Source organism: Crinia signifera, chromosome 5, assembly GCF_055691185.1.
Source record: "Crinia signifera chromosome 5, ASM5569118v1, whole genome shotgun sequence".
NCBI lineage: Eukaryota > Metazoa > Chordata > Amphibia > Anura > Myobatrachidae > Crinia > Crinia signifera.
Window position 1 is genome coordinate 28,610,268 of NC_139221.1, and position 20,781 is coordinate 28,631,048.

The 20,781-nt window shown below is 46.2% G+C and overlaps 1 protein-coding gene across 2 annotated transcripts in view; it reads left to right on the forward strand.

Moving 5' to 3' along the window:
• Positions 1-20,781, forward strand: part of CRHR2 (corticotropin releasing hormone receptor 2) — a 188,832-nt gene that overhangs the window by 136,703 nt on the left and 31,348 nt on the right. For both annotated transcript variants that reach the window (XM_083186871.1, XM_083186872.1), the window contains one exon: positions 17,660-17,745. In XM_083186871.1, coding sequence (XP_083042997.1) covers positions 17,660-17,745 — 86 coding nt within the window. The remainder of the gene's footprint in view (positions 1-17,659; positions 17,746-20,781) is intronic.

Consider the following 20,781-nt stretch of genomic DNA (forward strand, 5'->3'; position numbering starts at 1 on the left):
TATTTGCTGCCACGGGGCGGGAAGCAGCTGCCGAATATGAACATACAGTATTTTTAAATGACTGACTGATGCTGATTGGCTTAGAGATTCTTTCAGCCAATCAGATGGGAGACCGCTAATTCTCTCAGCCAATAAACGGCCGGCCAGTCTTTTCAAAAAATGTTTTCACATTCAGCAGCCGCTTCCCACCTCGCCGCCTGGCAAATAGCACTACTTAGTTCCCAGTCCCCACAGCAACTCCGCTGGCTGCCCCGCCCCACACAGACCTCCCTGCCCACCCCACACCACACAGACCCCACTGCCCGCCCCTCGCCATTGCCATCTCCCCGGAATATACATACCCGGGGAGCTGCCGGGGGGCTCTCAATGGCAAACTGGTTTGACTTTATGCCTTATGTGTGTAATTACACATAAGATCTAACATAAAATCTGCAACTCCCAGCATACTGGTCATTAGCAGCATCTTCAGATCTTACATGCAGCACATAAGATCTGCAACTCCCAGCATACTGGTCATTAGCAGCATCTTCAGATCTTACATGCAGCACATAAGATCTGCAACTCCCAGCATACTGGTCATTAGCAGCATCTTCAGATCTTACATGCAGCACATAAGATCTGCAACTCCCAGCATACTGGTCATTAGCAGCATCTTCAGATCTTACATGCAGCACATAAGATCTGCAACTCCCAGCATACTGGTCATTAGCAGCATCTTCAGATCTTACATGCAGCACATAAGATCTGCAACTCCCAGCATACTGGTCATTAGCAGCATCTTCAGATCTTACACGCAGCACATAAGATCTGCAACTCCCAGCATACAGGTCATTAGCAGCATCTTCAGATCTTACACGCAGCACATAAGATCTGCAACTCCCAGCATACAGGTCATTAGCAGCATCTTCAGATCTTACACGCAGCACATAAGAACTGCAACTCCCAGCATACAGGTCATTAGCAGCATCTTCAGATCTTACATGCAGCACATAAGATCTGCAACTCCCAGCATACTTGTCATTAGCAGCATCTTCAGATCTTACATGCAGCACATAAGATCTGCAACTCCCAGCATACTGGTCATTAGCAGCATCTTCAGATCTTACATGCAGCACATAAGATCTGCAACTCCCAGCATACTGGTCATTAGCAGCATCTTCAGATCTTACATGCAGCACATAAGATCTGCAACTCCCAGCATACTGGTCATTAGCAGCATCTTCAGATCTTACATGCAGCCAGGGCTATTTTTGTGCAGGCTCCAGCAGGAACTGTGGCCCCTATTCTAGTTCACTCTTTCTGACAAAATATTCCTCAGATGGACAAACCCATGTGCACTGCAGGTGAGGCAGGTGTTACTTGTGCAGAGATAATTAGATTTGGGTGGGGTTTTACACCTGCCACACCTGCAGTGCACATGGGTTTGTCCATCTGAGGAATATTTTGTCAGAAAGAGTGAACTAGAATAAGGGCCACAGTTCCTGCTGGAGCCTGCACAAAAATAGCCCTGCATGCAGCACATAAGATCTGCAACTCCCAGCATACTGGTCATTAGCAGCATCTTCAGATCTTACATGCAGCACATAAGATCTGCAACTCCCAGCATACAGGTCATTAGCAGCATCTTCAGATCTTACATGCAGCACATAAGATCTGCAACTCCCAGCATACAGGTCATTAGCAGCATCTTCAGATCTTACACGCAGCACATAAGAACTGCAACTCCCAACATACAGGTCATTAGCAGCATCTTCAGATCTTACACGCAGCACATAAGAACTGCAACTCCCAACATACAGGTCATTAGCAGCATCTTCAGATCTTACACGCAGCACATAAGATCTGCAACTCCCAGCATACAGGTCATTAGCAGCATCTTCAGATCTTACACGCAGCACATAAGATCTGCAACTCCCAGAATACTGGTCATTAGCAGCATCTTCAGATCTTACATGCAGCACATAAGATCTGCAACTCCCAGCATACTGGTCATTAGCAGCATCTTCAGATCTTACATGCAGCACATAAGATCTGCAACTCCCAGCATACTGGTCATTAGCAGCATCTTCAGATCTTACACGCAGCACATAAGATCTGCAACTCCCAGCATACAGGTCATTAGCAGCATCTTCAGATCTTACATGCAGCACATAAGATCTGAGGATCGCCCTCACGGCCCGTGGGACCGCGCATCTTACCAAAACACCTCACAATGTGCACTCAAAACACACGGTGCATCGCACGACCCATTAAAATCATGCATTCAGGCCTGAAATCATTTTGCTGTATGGTCAGCTCTAGGTTTGGGTGGGAGAGTGTCCAAACTGAAATATAAATTTCAGTGTAGAAATAAAGCTAAAGTCTAACATCTGTGGGCTACATGCTAAAGCAAAATCTATAGCAATTTCCAGGCGCTAGAGTGGGCGGTGACCCAAATTCTCTGTACATCCGCAGTCACCAAGGAGGAGGTATGCCAGCCTCCACACACAATACAATGAACCGCTATGTCCGCCTGCAGAAATAGCAGTCGAGTTACAGTCGAGCTGAGTGAAAACGGCCGGGATTCCGACTGTGGGGACATTCCGAGAGCTGGAATACCAGATTGAATACCCCCATTAGTTGTGTTTAATAAAACAATCTACTATACAAATGGCAAATTAATAACCACCGGTGGTATCAGGTTTGCAGCCGTGTTTTGTGACGTTATTTTGTCACCAGTAAAACAGGGGCAGGAATAATAATGGAGGTAAAACGGGCAGGAAAAGGGATGCCAAACCCGGGTCATTTTTCCAATCCCAGGATCTGGGATTAAAACTACTCAATCCTGGGATTCATGGGATTGGCATCCCTAAAAAAACGCCCACACACACACACACACCAGCCATCCCACAGATTTACTTACATGGGCGGGTGGCTGTGAGCGAAGCGGACAGCAGCGGTGTGGGGATGCCGGATGCCCCTGGGCAGCAGCAGAGCGGGATGTCAGGCCGTGAGTGGGGATGCGAAGGTGCGGCCTGCATAGCGGGACATTCAGAGGTCACGCTGAGCGGGCCGCACGGGATCAGGAACAGCTAGAGATGGCCATCGTTGCAATTGCCATCGATGGTTGCCATCGATGGCAATTCTGCAACTGCCCATCGATAGTGCTTAACTATGCAATGGATGACCATAGATATTTTTACATTTCGATGGTCATCCATTGTGCTTGATTGATTGGCCTTTGGGCCAATCAAAACATGGGGTGGGGCTTCGCGGGGCGGGGCGGAGCTATGCTCCGTGTCCCGGCACTTAAAAAAAAAAACGCAAAACATCGTTTTGCTGTTCCATCGATGGAGCGAAACCATCGATGGCAAAAGTATTCGACATGGGCCATGAACCATCAATGATTTCGAATCCATCCCTAGGAACAGCCAGTCAAGAAGCAATCAGGACATTTCATGAGATTTGCTGTGTTTATCACCCAGGAACAGGTGACCTTGTATGTTTTACGTAAGATTAATACATTCCCAAAAATTGCATTTATTTCAGTAAATAGGAGAATGTTTTCTCCAGTCAGTTTTATTGATGGAGCTTATTTTGTCAGCATTAAATTAAATGAAATGTCTTGTGCGTCCTTGAGGGTAAACATTATACAACACATATACGGCGGCTCTCTGCCTATCAGACGCATCTGGAAAATATATCCCCCGACTATGATTTTCCGGGCACTGCTGTCCCGATGAATAAAACAGAATGATATAGTTTATTACTCAGACATGAATTCATTTTATCAGTTAGTCAGGACTTTGGGATAGATTACTTGGGTCTGAGGAAATTAATTGCAATTAATTAATTTCCAGCAAAATAGAAAGAGCACTTTTTTATTTTCAAAAGGTAATTTACATCGTTTGGGAAATTGCGTCATGAAACACATCCGCCATTTCCCCACAGCATGACGCTATTTCTGAGCTACTCTTCTCATTGCTACAAGCGGCTTAAACCGTGTTCTCACCGCGAGTGGGAACTACACGGCTTTTACATTAAAATGCCGGGGACTGCAGCGACGGACCCCCATTCTCACTGCTAGGCGAATTCCCGGGTGAAGAAGTTCTCAGGGCCGGCACCACCACTAGGCAGGTTTAGGCACTGGAGGGCGGCACCACAATCTGTTACCTTATTGAGTTTCTTTGGAAGAGGTGAGGTCAGGGCCGTCTTTCCCATTGGGCTTAATGGGCAGTTGCCCAGGGGCCCAAGGATAGTAGGGGCCCACCACAATGGAGAAGATGGCACTGTCCTAGGGAAAGGCGGCAGGCGGTGTGTAGCGGGGATCCTGGCAGCGGCGGGTGGAGGGGACCCAGGCAGCGGGCGAAGTGTGCAGGGGACCCGGGCAGCGGGCGGGGTGTGCAGGGGACCCGGGCAGCAGGAGGCGTGTGCAGGGGACCCAGGCAGCGGGCGAAGTGTGCCGGGGACCCGGGCAGCAGGCGGCGTGTGCAGGGGACCCGAGCAGCGGGCGGCGTGTGCAGGGGACCCGGGCAGCAGCGTGTGGCAGGGTCCGGCCAGGAAGCGCTGCTGTGCTGATTTTGAAAAGACTGGCCACATGCTGATTGGCCGGACGCTCAGCCAATCAGCGCCCAGCCATTCTTTCCAAAATCTGCAGCGCTTCCCGCACGGCGGCAAAAAGCACTACATCAAGGTCTGAGTTGCCACTTCCTGGATTGACCTTTCCACCCACCGCTGCCCGGATCCCCGCCACCCGCTGCTGCTGCACATAGGTGAGGGGAGGGGGGTTGTGAGGGGAGGGGGGTTATGAAAGGAGGGGGGTTATGAGGGGAGGGGGGCCCTCAAATTATTTTGCCCAGGGGCCCATTATATTCTTAAGACGGCCCTGGGTGAGGTGCAGGTAAAGAAGGTAGTGTCTAGATTCCTTACAGCCGCCCAGCCGGGAGACAAATGCCTGTTAAAAGTAAGTAAGAACTTGCTCTGCTCTCCCTAGCAGCAGCACCTATGCTGGTGGGTGAGTGCTTTATACAGGGGCCAGCTGAGACAGTAAGCTTAATTTAAGGCCACTGCCTTATGCTGACACAGGCAGCTGCCGCTGCCCGCCCGTACACCTGCCAGCCCATACACCCGCTAGCCAGTCCCGCCTGTCACAGGCATAGACACTGCTGGCTGCCACTCCCTGTGCATCCGTTCACCCGCCAGTCAGTGCCGCCCGTCACAGGCATGGACACTGGCCGGCTGCCACTCCCTGCACATCCATACACCCGCCAGTCAGTGCCGCCCGTTACAGGCATAGACACTGGCGGCTGCCGCTCCCTGCACATCCATACACCCGCCAGTCAGTGCCGCCCGTCCCAGACACTGACAAATGGCGGCTGCCGCTGCCTTCCCAGCCCACACACCGGCCAGCCAGTGGCGCCTGTCCAAACCCCCACGCTGTCTCTTTGTCTAGAGGCAGGCTGCAGCCCAGGACTGCTGGAGTGGAGAGTGCAACGAGGACAGTAGCACATCTACAGCTCACATGTACGAGTGGTCTAACCACTCGTGCATGGGCGAGCTCTTTCCGCATCATTTGATGGTCGGTGACCATCGAATGATGGGGGAGGTTCCCACAGGCATGTGAACGGATGTTCACATAAAACATCCATCCGCATGCCGAGCAGCCGAATTCGGCGTGCGAATGGTCGGTGCGGCCGATCCATTGGCTAGGCGGAGTTTGGTACATTCGCTTCGGGTAGAAGTGAGAGATGTTGCCCATAGCAACCAATAAGTTTCTACTTATTTATCTAGCACCTTCCAGAGGATAATAGCTAGAGTCTGTTTGGTTGCTATGGGCAATATCTTTCACTTCTAAAAACTCTTTAGTTGATGTTTCCCCTAATGTATGTATTTTTTACATAATTTTTGTTAATAAAGTTGTCTTGCCACAAAGGTTTTTTTTTTTTTTTAAACAAAGCTGAAGCTTTATCAAAACATGGAGAAAAATATAGTGAAGAGACATAGGGATATATTTAGTAACGGCCGATGTTAACCCCTTCCTGACAGAGCCAGTTTTTGCGTTCCTGACAGAGCCCTTTTTTTCAAATCTGACATGTCTCACTTAAGTGGGGATAACTTTTTTTTGCTTTTACTTATCCCAGTGATTTTGAGATTGTTTTTTCGTGACACATTGTACTTCAAATTAGTGGTAAATTTGGGTCGATACAGTCTGTGTTTTTTTGTGAAAAATACCAAAATATCGTGAAAAAATGGAAAATTTAGCGATTTGCAAAATGTTAAATTTTCTGCTTGTGAGACAAATAATCTTACCACTCAAAATAGTGAATAACTAACATAGACCATATGTCTACTTTATGTTGACATCATTATTTCAACTTCCTTTTAATTTTTTGGGACACTAGGAGGCTTACAATATGAATAGCAAATTCTCAAATTTTCAAGAAAATTTCAAACACTGATTTTTTTAGGGACCAGTTCAGTTCTGATGTGACTTTGAGGGACTTGTATGTGAGACACCCCCATAAATGATGCCATTTCAAAAACTGCACCCCTCAAAGTATTCAAAACAGCATTTTGGAAGTTTGTTAACCCTTTAGGTGTTTCACAGAAATTAAAACAAAGTGTAGGTGAAATTTCAAAATTTCTTTTTTTTTGCAGATTTGCAATTTTAATACATTTTTCTAAGGAACACAGTACATTTTACTAGAGAAATGTGACTAAAAATTGATTCCCCCAATTCTTTTGTTTTCATAAATATCCTATATGTGGCCCTAGTGTGCACGGTGACCAAACCACAGGCTTCATAATAGAAGGAGCACCTACTTGATTTTGGAGCCTCCTTTTTATGAGATTATTTTTTAGGCACCATGTAGGTTTCTAGGCACCATAAGATGCTAAAAGTTAGGAACCCCCCCACAAGTGACCCCATTTTGCAAACTACACCCCTCAGGGAATTCATCTAGGGGTATAGTGTACATTTCAAACCCCCAGGGGTTTCACCAATTGTGGTACAACTGGGCAGTGAAAATGAAAAAAATTTTTTTTTACACAAAAATGCAGTTCTGGCTCCAAATTTGTCATTTTCAGAAGGTATGAAGGAGACAAAGCACCCCAAAATCTGTGCCCCAATTTCTCCCGAGTACGGCAATGCCTCACATGTGACCAAAAAATACCAGTTGGGTGCATGGCAGGACTCAGAAGGGAAGGAGTGATTTTTGGATTTTGCAGCTCAGATTCTGGTGGAATTTTGGTGGGTGCTATGTCGCATTAGCAAGACCCCCAAAGCACCAATACAGTGGAACCCCCCCACAAGTGACCCCATTTTGCAAACTACACCCCTCAGGGAATTCATCTAGGGGTATAGTGTACATTTCAAACCCCCAGGGGTTTCACCAATTTTGATACAAGTGGGCAGTGAAAATGAAAAATTACATTTTTTTACACAAAAATGCAGTTCTGGCTCAAAATTTTTCATTTTCAGAAGGTATGAAGGAGAAAAAGCACCCCAAAATCTGTGCCCCAATTTCTCCCGAGTACGGCAATGCCTCACATGTGACCAAAAAATACCAGTTGGGTGCATGGCAGGACTCAGAAGGGAAGGAGTGATTTTTGGATTTTGCAGCACAGATTCTGGTGGAATGAATGGTGGGTGCTATGTTGCACCAATACAGTGGAACCCCCCCACAAGTCACCCCATTTTGCAAAGTACACCCCTCAGGGAATTTATCTAGGGGTATAGTGTACATTTCAAACCCCCAGGGGTTTCACCAATTTTGATACAAGTGGGCAGTGAAAATGAAAAATTACATTTTTTTACACAAAAATGCAGTTCTGGCTCAAAATTTTTCATTTTCAGAAGGTATGAAGGAGAAAAAGCACCCCAAAATATGTGCCCCAATTTCTACCGAGTACGGAAATGCCTCACATGTGACCAAAAAATACCAGTTGGGTGCATGGCAGGACTCAGAACGGAAGGAGTGATTTTTGGATTTTGCGGCTCAGATTCTGGTGGAATTTTGGTGGGTGCTATGTCGCATTAGCAAGACCCCCCAAGCACCAATACAGTGGAACCCCCCCACAAGTCACCCCATTTTGAAAACTACACCCCTCAGGGAATTCATCTAGGGGTATAGTGTACATTTCAAACCCCCAGGGGTTTCACCAATTTTGATACAAGTGGGCAGTGAAAATGAAAAATTACATTTTTTACACAAAAATGCAGTTCTGGCTCGAAATTTTTCATTTTCAGAAGGTATGAAGGAGAAAAAGCACCCCAAAATCTGTGCCCCAATTTCTCCCGAGTACGGCAATGCCTCACATGTGACCAAAAAATACCAGTTGGGTGCATGGCAGGACTCAGAACGGAAGGAGTGATTTTTGGATTTTGCAGCTCAGATTCTGGTGGAATTTTGGTGGGTGCTATGTCGCATTAGCAAGACCCCCCAAGCACCAATACAGTGGAACCCCCCCACAAGTCACCCCATTTTGCAAACTACACCCCTCAGGGAATTCATCTAGGGGTATAGTGTACATTTCAAACCCCCAGGGGTTTCACCAATTTTGATACAAGTGGGCAGTGAAAATGAAAAATTACATTTTTTTACACAAAAATGCAGTTCTGGCTCAAAATTTTTCATTTTCAGAAGGTATGAAGGAGAAAAAGCACCCCAAAATCTGTGCCCCAATTTCTCCCGAGTACGGCAATGCCTCACATGTGACCAAAAAATACCAGTTGGGTGCATGGCAGGACTCAGAACGGAAGGAGTGATTTTTGGATTTTGCAGCACAGATTTTGGTGGAATGAATGGTGGGTGCTATGTTGCACCAATACAGTGGAACCCCCCCACAAGTCACCCCATTTTGCAAAGTACACCCCTCAGGGAATTCATCTAGGGGTATAGTGTACATTTCAAACCCCCAGGGGTTTCACCAATTTTGATACAAGTGGGCAGTGAAAATGAAAAATTACATTTTTTTACACAAAAATGCAGTTCTGGCTCAAAATTTGTCATTTTCAGAAGGTATGAAGGAGACAAAGCACCCCAAAATCTGTGCCCCAATTTCTCCCGAGTACGGCAATGCCTCACATGTGACCAAAAAATACCATTTGGGTGCATGGCAGGACTCAGAAGGGAAGGAGTGATTTTTGGATTTTGCAGCTCAGATTCTGGTGGAATTTTGGTGGGTGCTATGTTGCATTAGCAAGACCCCCCAAGCACCAATACAGTGGAACCCCCCCACAAGTCACCCCATTTTGCAAACTACACCCCTCAGGGAATTCATCTAGGGGTATAGTGTACATTTAAAACCCCCAGGGGTTTCACCAATTTTGATACAAGTGGGCAGTGAAAATGAAAAATTACATTTTTTACACAAAAATGCAGTTCTGGCTCAAAATTTTTCATTTTCAGAAGGTATGAAGGAGAAAAAGCACCCCAAAATCTGTGCCCCAATTTCTCCCGAGTACGGCAATGCCTCACATGTGACCAAAAAATACCATTTGGGTGCATGGCAGGACTCAGAAGGGAAGGAGTGATTTTTGGATTTTGCAGCTCAGATTCTGGTGGAATTTTGGTGGGTGCTATGTCGCATTAGCAAGACCCCCCAAGCACCAATACAGTGGAACCCCCCCACAAGTGACCCCATTTTGCAAACTACACCCCTCAGGGAATTCATCTAGGGGTATAGTGTACATTTAAAACCCCCAGGGGTTTCACCAATTTTGATACAAGTGGGCAGTGAAAATGAAAAATTACATTTTTTACACAAAAATGCAGTTCTGGCTCAAAATTTTTCATTTTCAGAAGGTATGAAGGAGAAAAAGCACCCCAAAATCTGTGCCCCAATTTCTCCCGAGTACGGCAATGCCTCACATGTGACCAAAAAATACCAGTTGGGTGCATGGCAGGACTCAGAAGGGAAGGAGTGATTTTTGGATTTTGCAGCTCAGATTCTGGTGGAATTTTGGTGGGTGCTATGTCGCATTAGCAAGACCCCCCAAGCACCAATACAGTGGAACCCCCCCACAAGTCACCCCATTTTGCAAACTACACCCCTCAGGGAATTCATCTAGGGGTATAGTGTACATTTCAAACCCCCAGGGGTTTCACCAATTTTGATACAAGTGGGCAGTGAAAATGAAAAAATTACATTTTTTTACACAAAAATGCAGTTCTGGCTCAAAATTTTTCATTTTCAGAAGGTATGAAGGAGAAAAAGCACCCCAAAATCTGTGCCCCAATTTCTCCCGAGTACGGCAATGCCTCACATGTGACCAAAAAATACCAGTTGGGTGCATGGCAGGACTCAGAACGGAAGGAGTGATTTTTGGATTTTGCAGCACAGATTTTGGTGGAATGAATGGTGGGTGCTATGTTGCACCAATACAGTGGAACCCCCCCACAAGTCACCCCATTTTGCAAAGTACACCCCTCAGGGAATTCATCTAGGGGTATAGTGTACATTTCAAACCCCCAGGGGTTTCACCAATTTTGATACAAGTGGGCAGTGAAAATGAAAAATTACATTTTTTTACACAAAAATGCAGTTCTGGCTCAAAATTTGTCATTTTCAGAAGGTATGAAGGAGACAAAGCACCCCAAAATCTGTGCCCCAATTTCTCCCGAGTACGGCAATGCCTCACATGTGACCAAAAAATACCATTTGGGTGCATGGCAGGACTCAGAAGGGAAGGAGTGATTTTTGGATTTTGCAGCTCAGATTCTGGTGGAATTTTGGTGGGTGCTATGTTGCATTAGCAAGACCCCCCAAGCACCAATACAGTGGAACCCCCCCACAAGTCACCCCATTTTGCAAACTACACCCCTCAGGGAATTCATCTAGGGGTATAGTGTACATTTAAAACCCCAGGGGTTTCACCAATTTTGATACAAGTGGGCAGTGAAAATGAAAAATTACATTTTTTACACAAAAATGCAGTTCTGGCTCAAAATTTTTCATTTTCAGAAGGTATGAAGGAGAAAAAGCACCCCAAAATCTGTGCCCCAATTTCTCCCGAGTACGGCAATGCCTCACATGTGACCAAAAAATACCATTTGGGTGCATGGCAGGACTCAGAAGGGAAGGAGTGATTTTTGGATTTTGCAGCTCAGATTCTGGTGGAATTTTGGTGGGTGCTATGTCGCATTAGCAAGACCCCCCAAGCACCAATACAGTGGAACCCCCCCACAAGTGACCCCATTTTGCAAACTACACCCCTCAGGGAATTCATCTAGGGGTATAGTGTACATTTAAAACCCCCAGGGGTTTCACCAATTTTGATACAAGTGGGCAGTGAAAATGAAAAATTACATTTTTTACACAAAAATGCAGTTCTGGCTCAAAATTTTTCATTTTCAGAAGGTATGAAGGAGAAAAAGCACCCCAAAATCTGTGCCCCAATTTCTCCCGAGTACGGCAATGCCTCACATGTGACCAAAAAATACCATTTGGGTGCATGGCAGGACTCAGAAGGGAAGGAGTGATTTTTGGATTTTGCAGCACAGATTCTGGTGGAATGAATGGTGGGTGCTATGTTGCACCAATACAGTGGAACCCCCCCACAAGTCACCCCATTTTGCAAACTACACCCCTCAGGGAATTCATCTAGGGGTATAGTGTACATTTCAAACCCCCAGGGGTTTCACCAATTTTGATACAAGTGGGCAGTGAAAATGAAAAATTACATTTTTTTACACAAAAATGCAGTTCTGGCTCAAAATTTTTCATTTTCAGAAGGAATGAAGGAGACAAAGCACCCCAAAATCTGTGCCCCAATTTCTCCCGAGTACGGCAATGCCTCATGTGTGACCAAAAAGTGGCAGGACTCAGAAGGGAAGGAGTGATATTTGGAGTTTGCAGCACAAATTCTGGTGGAATGATGGTGGGTGCTATGTCGCATTAGCAAGACCCCCAAAGCACCAATACAGTGGAACCCCCCCACAAGTGACCCCATTTTGCAAACTACACCCCTCAGGGAATTCATCTAGGGGTATAGTGTACATTTCAAACCCCCAGGGGTTTCACCAATTTTGATAAAACTGGGCAGTGAACATGAAAAATTACATTTTTTTACACAAAAATGCAGTTCTGGCTCAAAATTTTTCATTTTCACAAGGAATGAAGGAGAAAAAGCACCCCAAAATCTGTGCCCCAATATCTCCCAAGTACGGCAATGCCTCACATGTGACCAAAAAATACCAGTTGGGTGCATGGCAGGACTCAGAAGGGAAGGAGTGATTTTTGGATTTTGCGGCTCAGATTCTGGTGGAATGAATGGTGGGTGCTATGTGGCATTAGCAAGACCCCCGAAGCACGGTGAAATTATGAACCTAATATTCCATAGATGTGTGGTATATTTTAAAACACTCCTTTATACATAGGCCGGGTTTGTCGGGGCAAGTGTCACACTGGAAAATAGTTTGCTTTCTTATTCCCTTTTTATAGCAAACTTTGCACCTTTTTTGTGTCCTGCCCTTTTTTCCAGTGGAGGGGATTTCATCAGGAAAATGCTGCCCTGGTACAATACGGGGGCCAGTACTAGAAGTACTGGGGCCCTCTGCCTGCTGGTTCCCAAATATTAGGCCCTTTATGACTTCCTCTTGAAAGTGCATAAATGTCCCCCTCTGGCCGGTAGAACGGAATAGCACGTAAGCGTTATACAGTGCCATCTGGATGATATACACGGCCACCTTCTTGTACCAGATTTTTGTTTTCCGCAGGGCACTGTACGGCTTCAGTACCTGATCTGAAAGATCCACTCCGCCCATGTACCTATTGTAATCCAGGATACAATTAGGTTTTGAGGTGTGGGTACTGGTACCTCGTACAGGGACGGAGGTGGTACTGTCTCCGTGAATTGTTGTCAGTATAAGGACATCCCTCTTGTCCTTATATTTGACCAACAACATATTTTCGTTGCATATTCCCCTGCTTTCACCCCTTCTCATTACTTGGGCAATGTGCGTTTTTGGGAGGCCTCTTTGGTTCTTGCGCACAGTACCGCAAGCTGCTGTACCTCTTGAACCAAGGGCCTTAAACAGGGGGATGCTAGTGTAAAAGTTATCCACATAGAGGTGATAACCTTTATCCAGGAAGGGGTGCACTAAATCCCAGACAATTTTCCCACTAACACCTACGAGGGAGGGGGGGCATTCTGGCGGTTCAATTCTTGAATCCTTCCCTTCATAAACCCTAAACCTGTGGGTGTACCCTGAGGTGCTTTCACACAGTTTATACATTTTTATGCCATACCTTGCCCTCTTACTGGGAAGGTACTGGCGGAATTTAACCCTTCCTTTAAAATGTATAAGGGACTCGTCGATACAAATAAATTTTTCAGGGATGTACACCTCTTAAAATTTGGCACTGAAATGATCAATGACCGGCCTGACTTTGAATAGCCGGTCAAAGGTGGGATCATCTCTGGGTGGGCACTGTGCATTATCGGTGTAATGTATAAATTTAAGAATTGTCTCAAATCGAGTCCGGGCCATGGCCATACGGTAAAATGGAGTACTGTACAGAACATCTGTACTCCAATATTGCCTAATTTCTGGCTTTTTTACTATGCCCATATGAAACACCAGACCCCAAAACGTCATCATCTCTACTGCATCTACAGGGGTCCACCTAGCAAATGATGACGTGGGGTTTTGAGCAATAAACTGCTGGGCATATAAATTAGTTAGGGGTTAAAAATAAAAAATTGAAGGGGTCAAAAAAAAAAAAAAAAAAAAGGTCCTGCGCCAAAAATTGAGCACAGATGTTGGTCAGTAACGTCTGTCACTGAACAGCGCTCAAAGGCAACAGGAATTTGATCAAAAAAAAAAAATAGATCAACCCTGTGCCGAAAAAGCTGATCAGTGATGTACGTCACTGATCAGCGCACAGTGGCCACAGGACACCCACAAAATCACAGTGTGTGTAAAAAAAAAATTAAAAAAAGACCCCACAGCACTCACAAAAAAAAAAAAGGTGATCAGTGATGCGACACTGATTACCAGTGAGGTGCAGCAGGTGCACAACCTTTGGTGCAACTGACAGTGCAACTGACAGGTATATATAAAAAAAAAAAAACCTCTGCACCCCCAAAAAAGTTGCTGATCACCTCAGATATAGGCCCTTATTCTGGTTGGTGCGGTCAGAGCCGCACACGGGGCTCCGACCGCACAAACCAAGGGCCGCCCACCCGACGGATCGCCACGGCCGTCCATACACGGACGGCTGGCGATCCGCACAAAAATGGTGGAGGCTACGCCTCCACCATGGTGGGAGCTGCCCCCTGCCTTCGATGGTCGACGACCATCGAAGGCAGGCCCGCACGCCGCGGCAGCTCCCGCAAGCTCAGACCACACGGACAATCGTCCGTGTGGGAGCTTGAAAGGGGGCTGAAAGCTGACATCCGGCGACGTCAGCTTTCCGCCCCCATGTCATGGTAATGAGGGCGTCATGCCCTCATTACCATGCACACGCCCCGCGTTTGCATGGGAACGCCCATGAAACGCGGGGCGTACACATAGGGAAATGAGGGGCTGAAGCCCCTCACGCCCCTATACGCCCCCTTTGCGGCGGACGAAATCCGTCTGCGGCGAAGGGGGCTGCACATGCGCAGAATGACCTCTGCGCATGTGCAGAACAAAAACATCGGCGGTACGGCCGCACGCGGGCCGTACCGATCCGATCTGAATAAGGCAAAGTGATCAGCACAAAAGGCGGGGGCAGCAGACACAAAATTTAGCACTCTCTGTCACTCTCTATCACTCTCTGTCACTATCTCTCACTATCTCTCACTATCTCTCACTATCTATCACTCTAGGACACTAAAAAACCTGCACCCCCAAAAAGGGGGGGTAGCAGACACAAAATATACACTCTCTATCACTCTCTGTCACTATCTCTCTCTATCTCTCACTATCTATCACTATCTATCACTATCTATCACTCTATGACACTACAGCAGCAGCACTGACAGGTATATCTATATATAAAAAAAACCTGCGCCCCCAAAAAGTTGCTGATCAGTTAATTTATACTGATCAGCACAAAAGGAGGGGGCAGCAGTCAGTTATATAAAAAATATATAGCACAATCTGTCACTATCTCTCTCTATCTCTCTCTCTCTATCTCTCTATCTCTCTATAACTATCACACTGCAGCAGCACAAAATATAGCACTCTGTCACTAGGCCTCTCTATCTATCTCTCTCTCTCTATCTCTCTCTATCTCTCTATCTCTCTCTCTCTATCTATAACTATATCACACTGCAGCAGCACAAAATATAGCACTCTCTGACACTATCTCTCTCTCTATCTCTCTCTATCTCTCTCTATCTCTCTATCTCTCTCTATCTATCTCTCTATCTAGCTATTACACTGCAGCAGCACAATTTCACAGCACAGGAAGGCACAAGTAGCAACAGGATCCAGGAAGCATCCAGCACACTACTAGGCACAGATCAAGCAGTGATCAAGCAGTGATGAAGCAGTGATCAGGTAAGTATGGAGCAAGGTTCTGGTCAGTATATGGCGGCAGGTGGGCACGGTGACCGCACTGCACGCTATTCCAGACCGGAATGGCGTCTGCAGTGCAGTCACCGTTAGTTTAAACCCCCCTCCATGGCTGTGATTGGTCCGTCGGTCCGACGAACCAATCACGGCCTTTGGGGGCGGGCGGGGTGAGGTGGGGTGACACCAGTGTCACCCTTACACCCCGCGGTGATTGGTGCTGTACTTTACAGCACCAATCACCTCCGATCCCGTGTCACCGGCGAACGTTATTCGCCGGTGACACAGGAAAACGCTGTAATTGGCTGTTCACACTGAACAGCCAATCACAGCGATCGCCGACGGGGGGGGCGGCATCGCAGCCCCCCCTGGGCATGCACGGACATGTCTGCTGTCAGGGACAGCAGACATGTTGAAACTGTCACCGCGTCTATAGACGCGGTGACAGTTTAAATCCATGACGTACATTTACGCCATGTGTCGGGAAGTGCTTCCCGACCATGACGTAAATGTACGTCAAATGTCGGGAAGGGGTTAATCGATTTAAAATCGATTTTAGTTGATGTTGGCCTTCCAGCGCTAAAACCTAAATTTTCCTGCAGATTATTTTTTATATTTATTTTTAAATGTTAGTAAATGTGTCGAGAACAGACCCTTGTTTTGCGCCACAGGAATGTAAATTACTGTGTGGAGGCTGCCTTGCTTACAAGATCCCCTGTTGGATGGGGGATAGGAAAAATATGGAGTGAAGTTGTAAGATGTCGCCCTTCGTGTTGATCTCTACAATTAGACCAATGAAGCCTTAAAATGTTTTTTTTTCAAAGCATATCAAATAAAGTCCGTAAATTATAAAAGTTTATTAAAAAGTCTCTTATTTCAAACAATGGTGGCGATTACTCCAGATTGTAATTAGGTTCATTGAAAAATTTCAGAAACTTGGACAATAGCAAAACGAGAATACCCAACGCGTTTCGTCCTTTCCTGGGACTTCATCAGGGGTTTGCAAATAACAAGGTTTATTTCAGACAACTTTTCATAAGAAGGTATTCGTAAAAAGCTGGTTATTCGGTCCTTGTTTAATTGAGGTGCCTGAGGCACAGAGTGGAGTTCTAATTGATTCTCCTTATTACGTGTCAGGGAGAGTCTTTATAATTCTTTCTCCTATTAATTGGTTGGAAGGACCAACTGGGTGGGAAATGATCTCCTTATGCGCAGTGTCACTTATAGGGCGGTATTCAATGTGAATACCGGCGAGGTGCAGCGAATCCTGTTTAGGATTCGCTGCACATTCGCCACATTTCGATGCCAGGGCCTTCATGCTCGATGCCATGGGGGATTACATGCTCATTGCCACAGGGGAGTGAAATGCTCATTGCCACGAGGGAAAAAATGCTTGTTGCCACAGGGGAGTGTGCCTGTTTTCTTTCCCTAGTAGAGTTTGAATTGTATATCTATTGTTAGACAATTGTATCAAGTGTTACCCTGTGTTTTCTTATTTCTGTAATCCCCTTTTGTCCATTAGGGACTAAATACACTATTTACGGAGAATCTACCTCCTCACCTTTTATACCGTGGTCTCGTCTATTATTCACATCTAGCGATAAAGTGTATTACGGACATTGTCCTTAAGTGTATTCGCAGATTAGAGACAAAGTACTGCGAAGGGATCTCCTATTACTGCATTGATTCATCCGTGTATAATACACGGTAAAGGTACGCTACACTGCGCTACATTTTGTTCGCATGTAGCTAGGAATAAAGGGTACGCAAGTTACGTAAGAAATACGTAACCTACACAATTTCACTTATTGTTCTTTGGTCATATAAATATCAGGTATTGATAGTTGTCCTAAGGTTTCTGAGCAATGTGCATGCATGACGGCCCAGTATGGCCACTGAGGAAATACCCCCATGGCCATCATTTGCTTTTAGACTTATACTGGCCTGCGAACCAGCATTATGTGAACTTATCGGCTAATACATTTCCTGTAGAATAATACAGGTTTCTACTGTCCATTAAAGTTACAAGAGGATGTTCCGGTGGGTTCCAGTCCACCAAAGTGACCAATCGCAAATCGCATTGCTAGTTTTTATGACCTCTAGCAGTTGGGATATCGATGTTCACGTTTAACCAAATTACACTTCATCTAAATAATATTGTCCTTTTTTATTTTCAGATTAATTTTGTTTTTTTATTCAACATTGTAAGAATATTAATGACAAAATTAAGAGCTTCAACCACCTCAGAAACAATACAGTACAGGTAAGTGCCTTGTCGGGAGACTGGGAATTAGAATATTACATTACACCGTTATTATGAGGTCAATGTAAACCTACATACCTATTGCTGATATACCAATAACATTCGTCTTTAAATTGCGTCGTAAACAAAACCGTGAGTAGCTGATGTAACAAACATGGCAGCCAATGCCGTTTTAACAGAAGAGGGGGCAGGCTCCAGGTGGGACTCCTCCTCTCCAAGGTGCAGTAGGCACCGGCATTGTGTCTATTGCACATGCATAAGTCTCCAGAGACATGGTGGCCCCCATGTTTGGGAGACTAATTTCACTACTGAGAAAGTGGTCATTTTGTTTTGTGGGGTTTAACCCCCTCGTCGGCCGCATTGAATATACCCCTTTATATGGTGGCTGGTGTGGACCTTCTAGGTGTGAGTATGTTATATAAAGATACAGCAAGATCAGGGCAGGATATAGGTAATAGACAGGGCAGTAGAGAGCCTGGTACGGCCCAGTACTTTTCATGGGATTGACCTAATTGCTACCCCTCCCCCCTCTCTCTGCACCACTGATTATACTCTCCCAGAAGGTCTGGGTGACTTCTAGTTTCTTGGGGAGACCCATGGAGCCCTGAAAAAGTAGGTGGTCCTCTCACATTCCACCTACTTCCTGGTGCAATGGGTGGAATGCCATGAACCTCAGGTCCATGAGGAGACAATATAACACAATTCTATTAGAAGGACATAAACTCGTCTTCATGCGTGGTCAGCTGCATCTCTCATCTGGCCTTTTCCTGGAGGGGAGAAATTAGAAATTGGCAAGTACGCTTCACTCTATAATGCAACCGCGCGCCCTCCCCCACACACACCCCTGTGCACACTACAAGGACAGGGCCCCAACCAGCATCTCCCATCCCAGTGGGTGGTAACTGAAGTCAACTGGGTGAATTTAAAAGTGAAAGGACTTTCGTGGCAGCAGAGACAGTGGAGTTGTCAATGTTGAGCAACTTTAATTACACCTACACAGGGCTGAAAGTGGTCATGCAGAGGTGGGGGAACTAGGGTGACCAACTTTCCAATGGGCCAACCCGGGACGGGGGGTCTGGGTCATTATGGTGTAGGTATCAAGTCCCAGACACAGACATACCCCTGAATCATAAAAAAAGATGATGGTGGCGTCGCTGCTCGCACCTGCCACCACACACAATTTGCTGCTGCGTGGCTCTGTCTGCTGTCCCTCCTCCACTACTCCCAGCACGCACCGCGGCGGCTGGCGGAGGTGGGATGCCGCGGCGAGCACTGAGCCACCCACCTCCCCTGTCACCGCGTGCATGACGTGGGGGTGCACTGCGGCTGGCCAGGAGCGTACATGACTTAAGTAGCTGCGCCTGCTGACATCATTGCCAGGGCAATGGGGGGCGGCCGCGGCGACTCAGGGAGCTATGTATGCGGCGAATTCGGGCAAAAAGTATGTAAAGAGTGTCCGTTGCCCAGCCCAGCTGAATAAGTTAGTTAAAACCGGGACTTTCCGCGTCCTGGGATGGCTTTGGCCGGGATGCGGGATTTTAGGAGTCAAAACCGGGACAGTCCTGGGCAAACCGGGACGGTTGGTCACCCTAGGGGGAACTCATTTCTCTATGCCACCTAAATACCCCCTCCCCTCCCCCATTAGGCAGAGACAGGGTCAGTGGTAGGGTATTTGGCGCAAACCCCCCCCCCCCCAACGTGCAGGGCCAACGTGGAGGTTAAAATGTTCCACCTCACCTTTAGAAGTGGTGGAACTCAGTCCCACCCTGTTCCCCCTCACCTTAACCCCGGCACCTACAGTACTAAATGAATGCAGCTTATTAAATAGCTTAAGAAGTCTAGGATGTCCTGAGTTATCACTTATAATAACAGATCAGTTATGAGGTGCATGGTGTCCATAGGGCCTAGATCTGTACATTCTATTTCCGTTGTGCTTAATGCGTTATGTTTTCTGCTGCCTACAAGCTCTGCCTTTCTCTTAATCAATGGTTAATTTATGAACTGCACGATGTTATCCCCAATGCATAAACATTTAATAGCTACAGATTATGTATCTAATCACAAGTGCTTTGACCTTCACATGAACAGCCGGTCACAGAGCCGCTGGAACATAGGTCAGATGGCCATTTATTGACTGATGTCAGCTTCCATTGTATAAGAGATATCTCACCCTAACTGCATTTGTCCTCTCCGGGAGCGAGAACGCTGCTGTCACCTTTCAAGGAAAAGACTGTATCCATCAATTACTGTAGTCATTGCACACCACTAGGAAATATAGCATTTTGCCATAATAGGGGTATCAGGGCACCAAGTGGGTATTTTGCAAGGAACCACCCCCACATCTCGCATCTGCACTTCTGCCAAATGTTGTCATCTCCTCCTTACACAGAAACTTTCATTGATTACTGCAGAGCTTAGAATAGGTTACTGGCTTATGTACTACTGATTGTTCTACATTGGAGAACCCAACACAATTTTTGTTAAGGACCAAAGACTAAAAGGAAGCACATTTGTAGACAAAAGGGGTGTTACAGCCATGCTGTGGTATCTGCTGTGATCCCCCATTTTTGATCACAGAAGCAACCTGCGGTCCATAACGTTCTATGTGAGCTGCTAAATTGTCAAATAGACCCACTGAAGCTTGAACGCGGAAGCAGGAAACTTACACATTCTTTAGATGGCTTTATCCGTTATAGACTTTGGGCTACATTCCACAAAATGTTCCAGGAGAGGGATACAAAGGATCCCTCCCAGGTCCTCTAGCACATGCTTGTGCAACCTGGGTCCGAACTCAGAAGTAAAGAATTCATACAGTGAAGCTATTCCTCAATAAATGGGACAAACATACATAGGGGTAATTCAGACCTGCTTGCTAGGCTATGTATATTCGCTGCTTCACAGCAGGTAAATGCCGCCACCCGAATCCCCACCCTACACTTACACATTTGCTCACATGTGACTGTACAGATAAAAAAAAATTCCATTGTCATGTGACGTCATCCGCCTGCCCCGAGCAGACAGGGACGCGCCTGCATT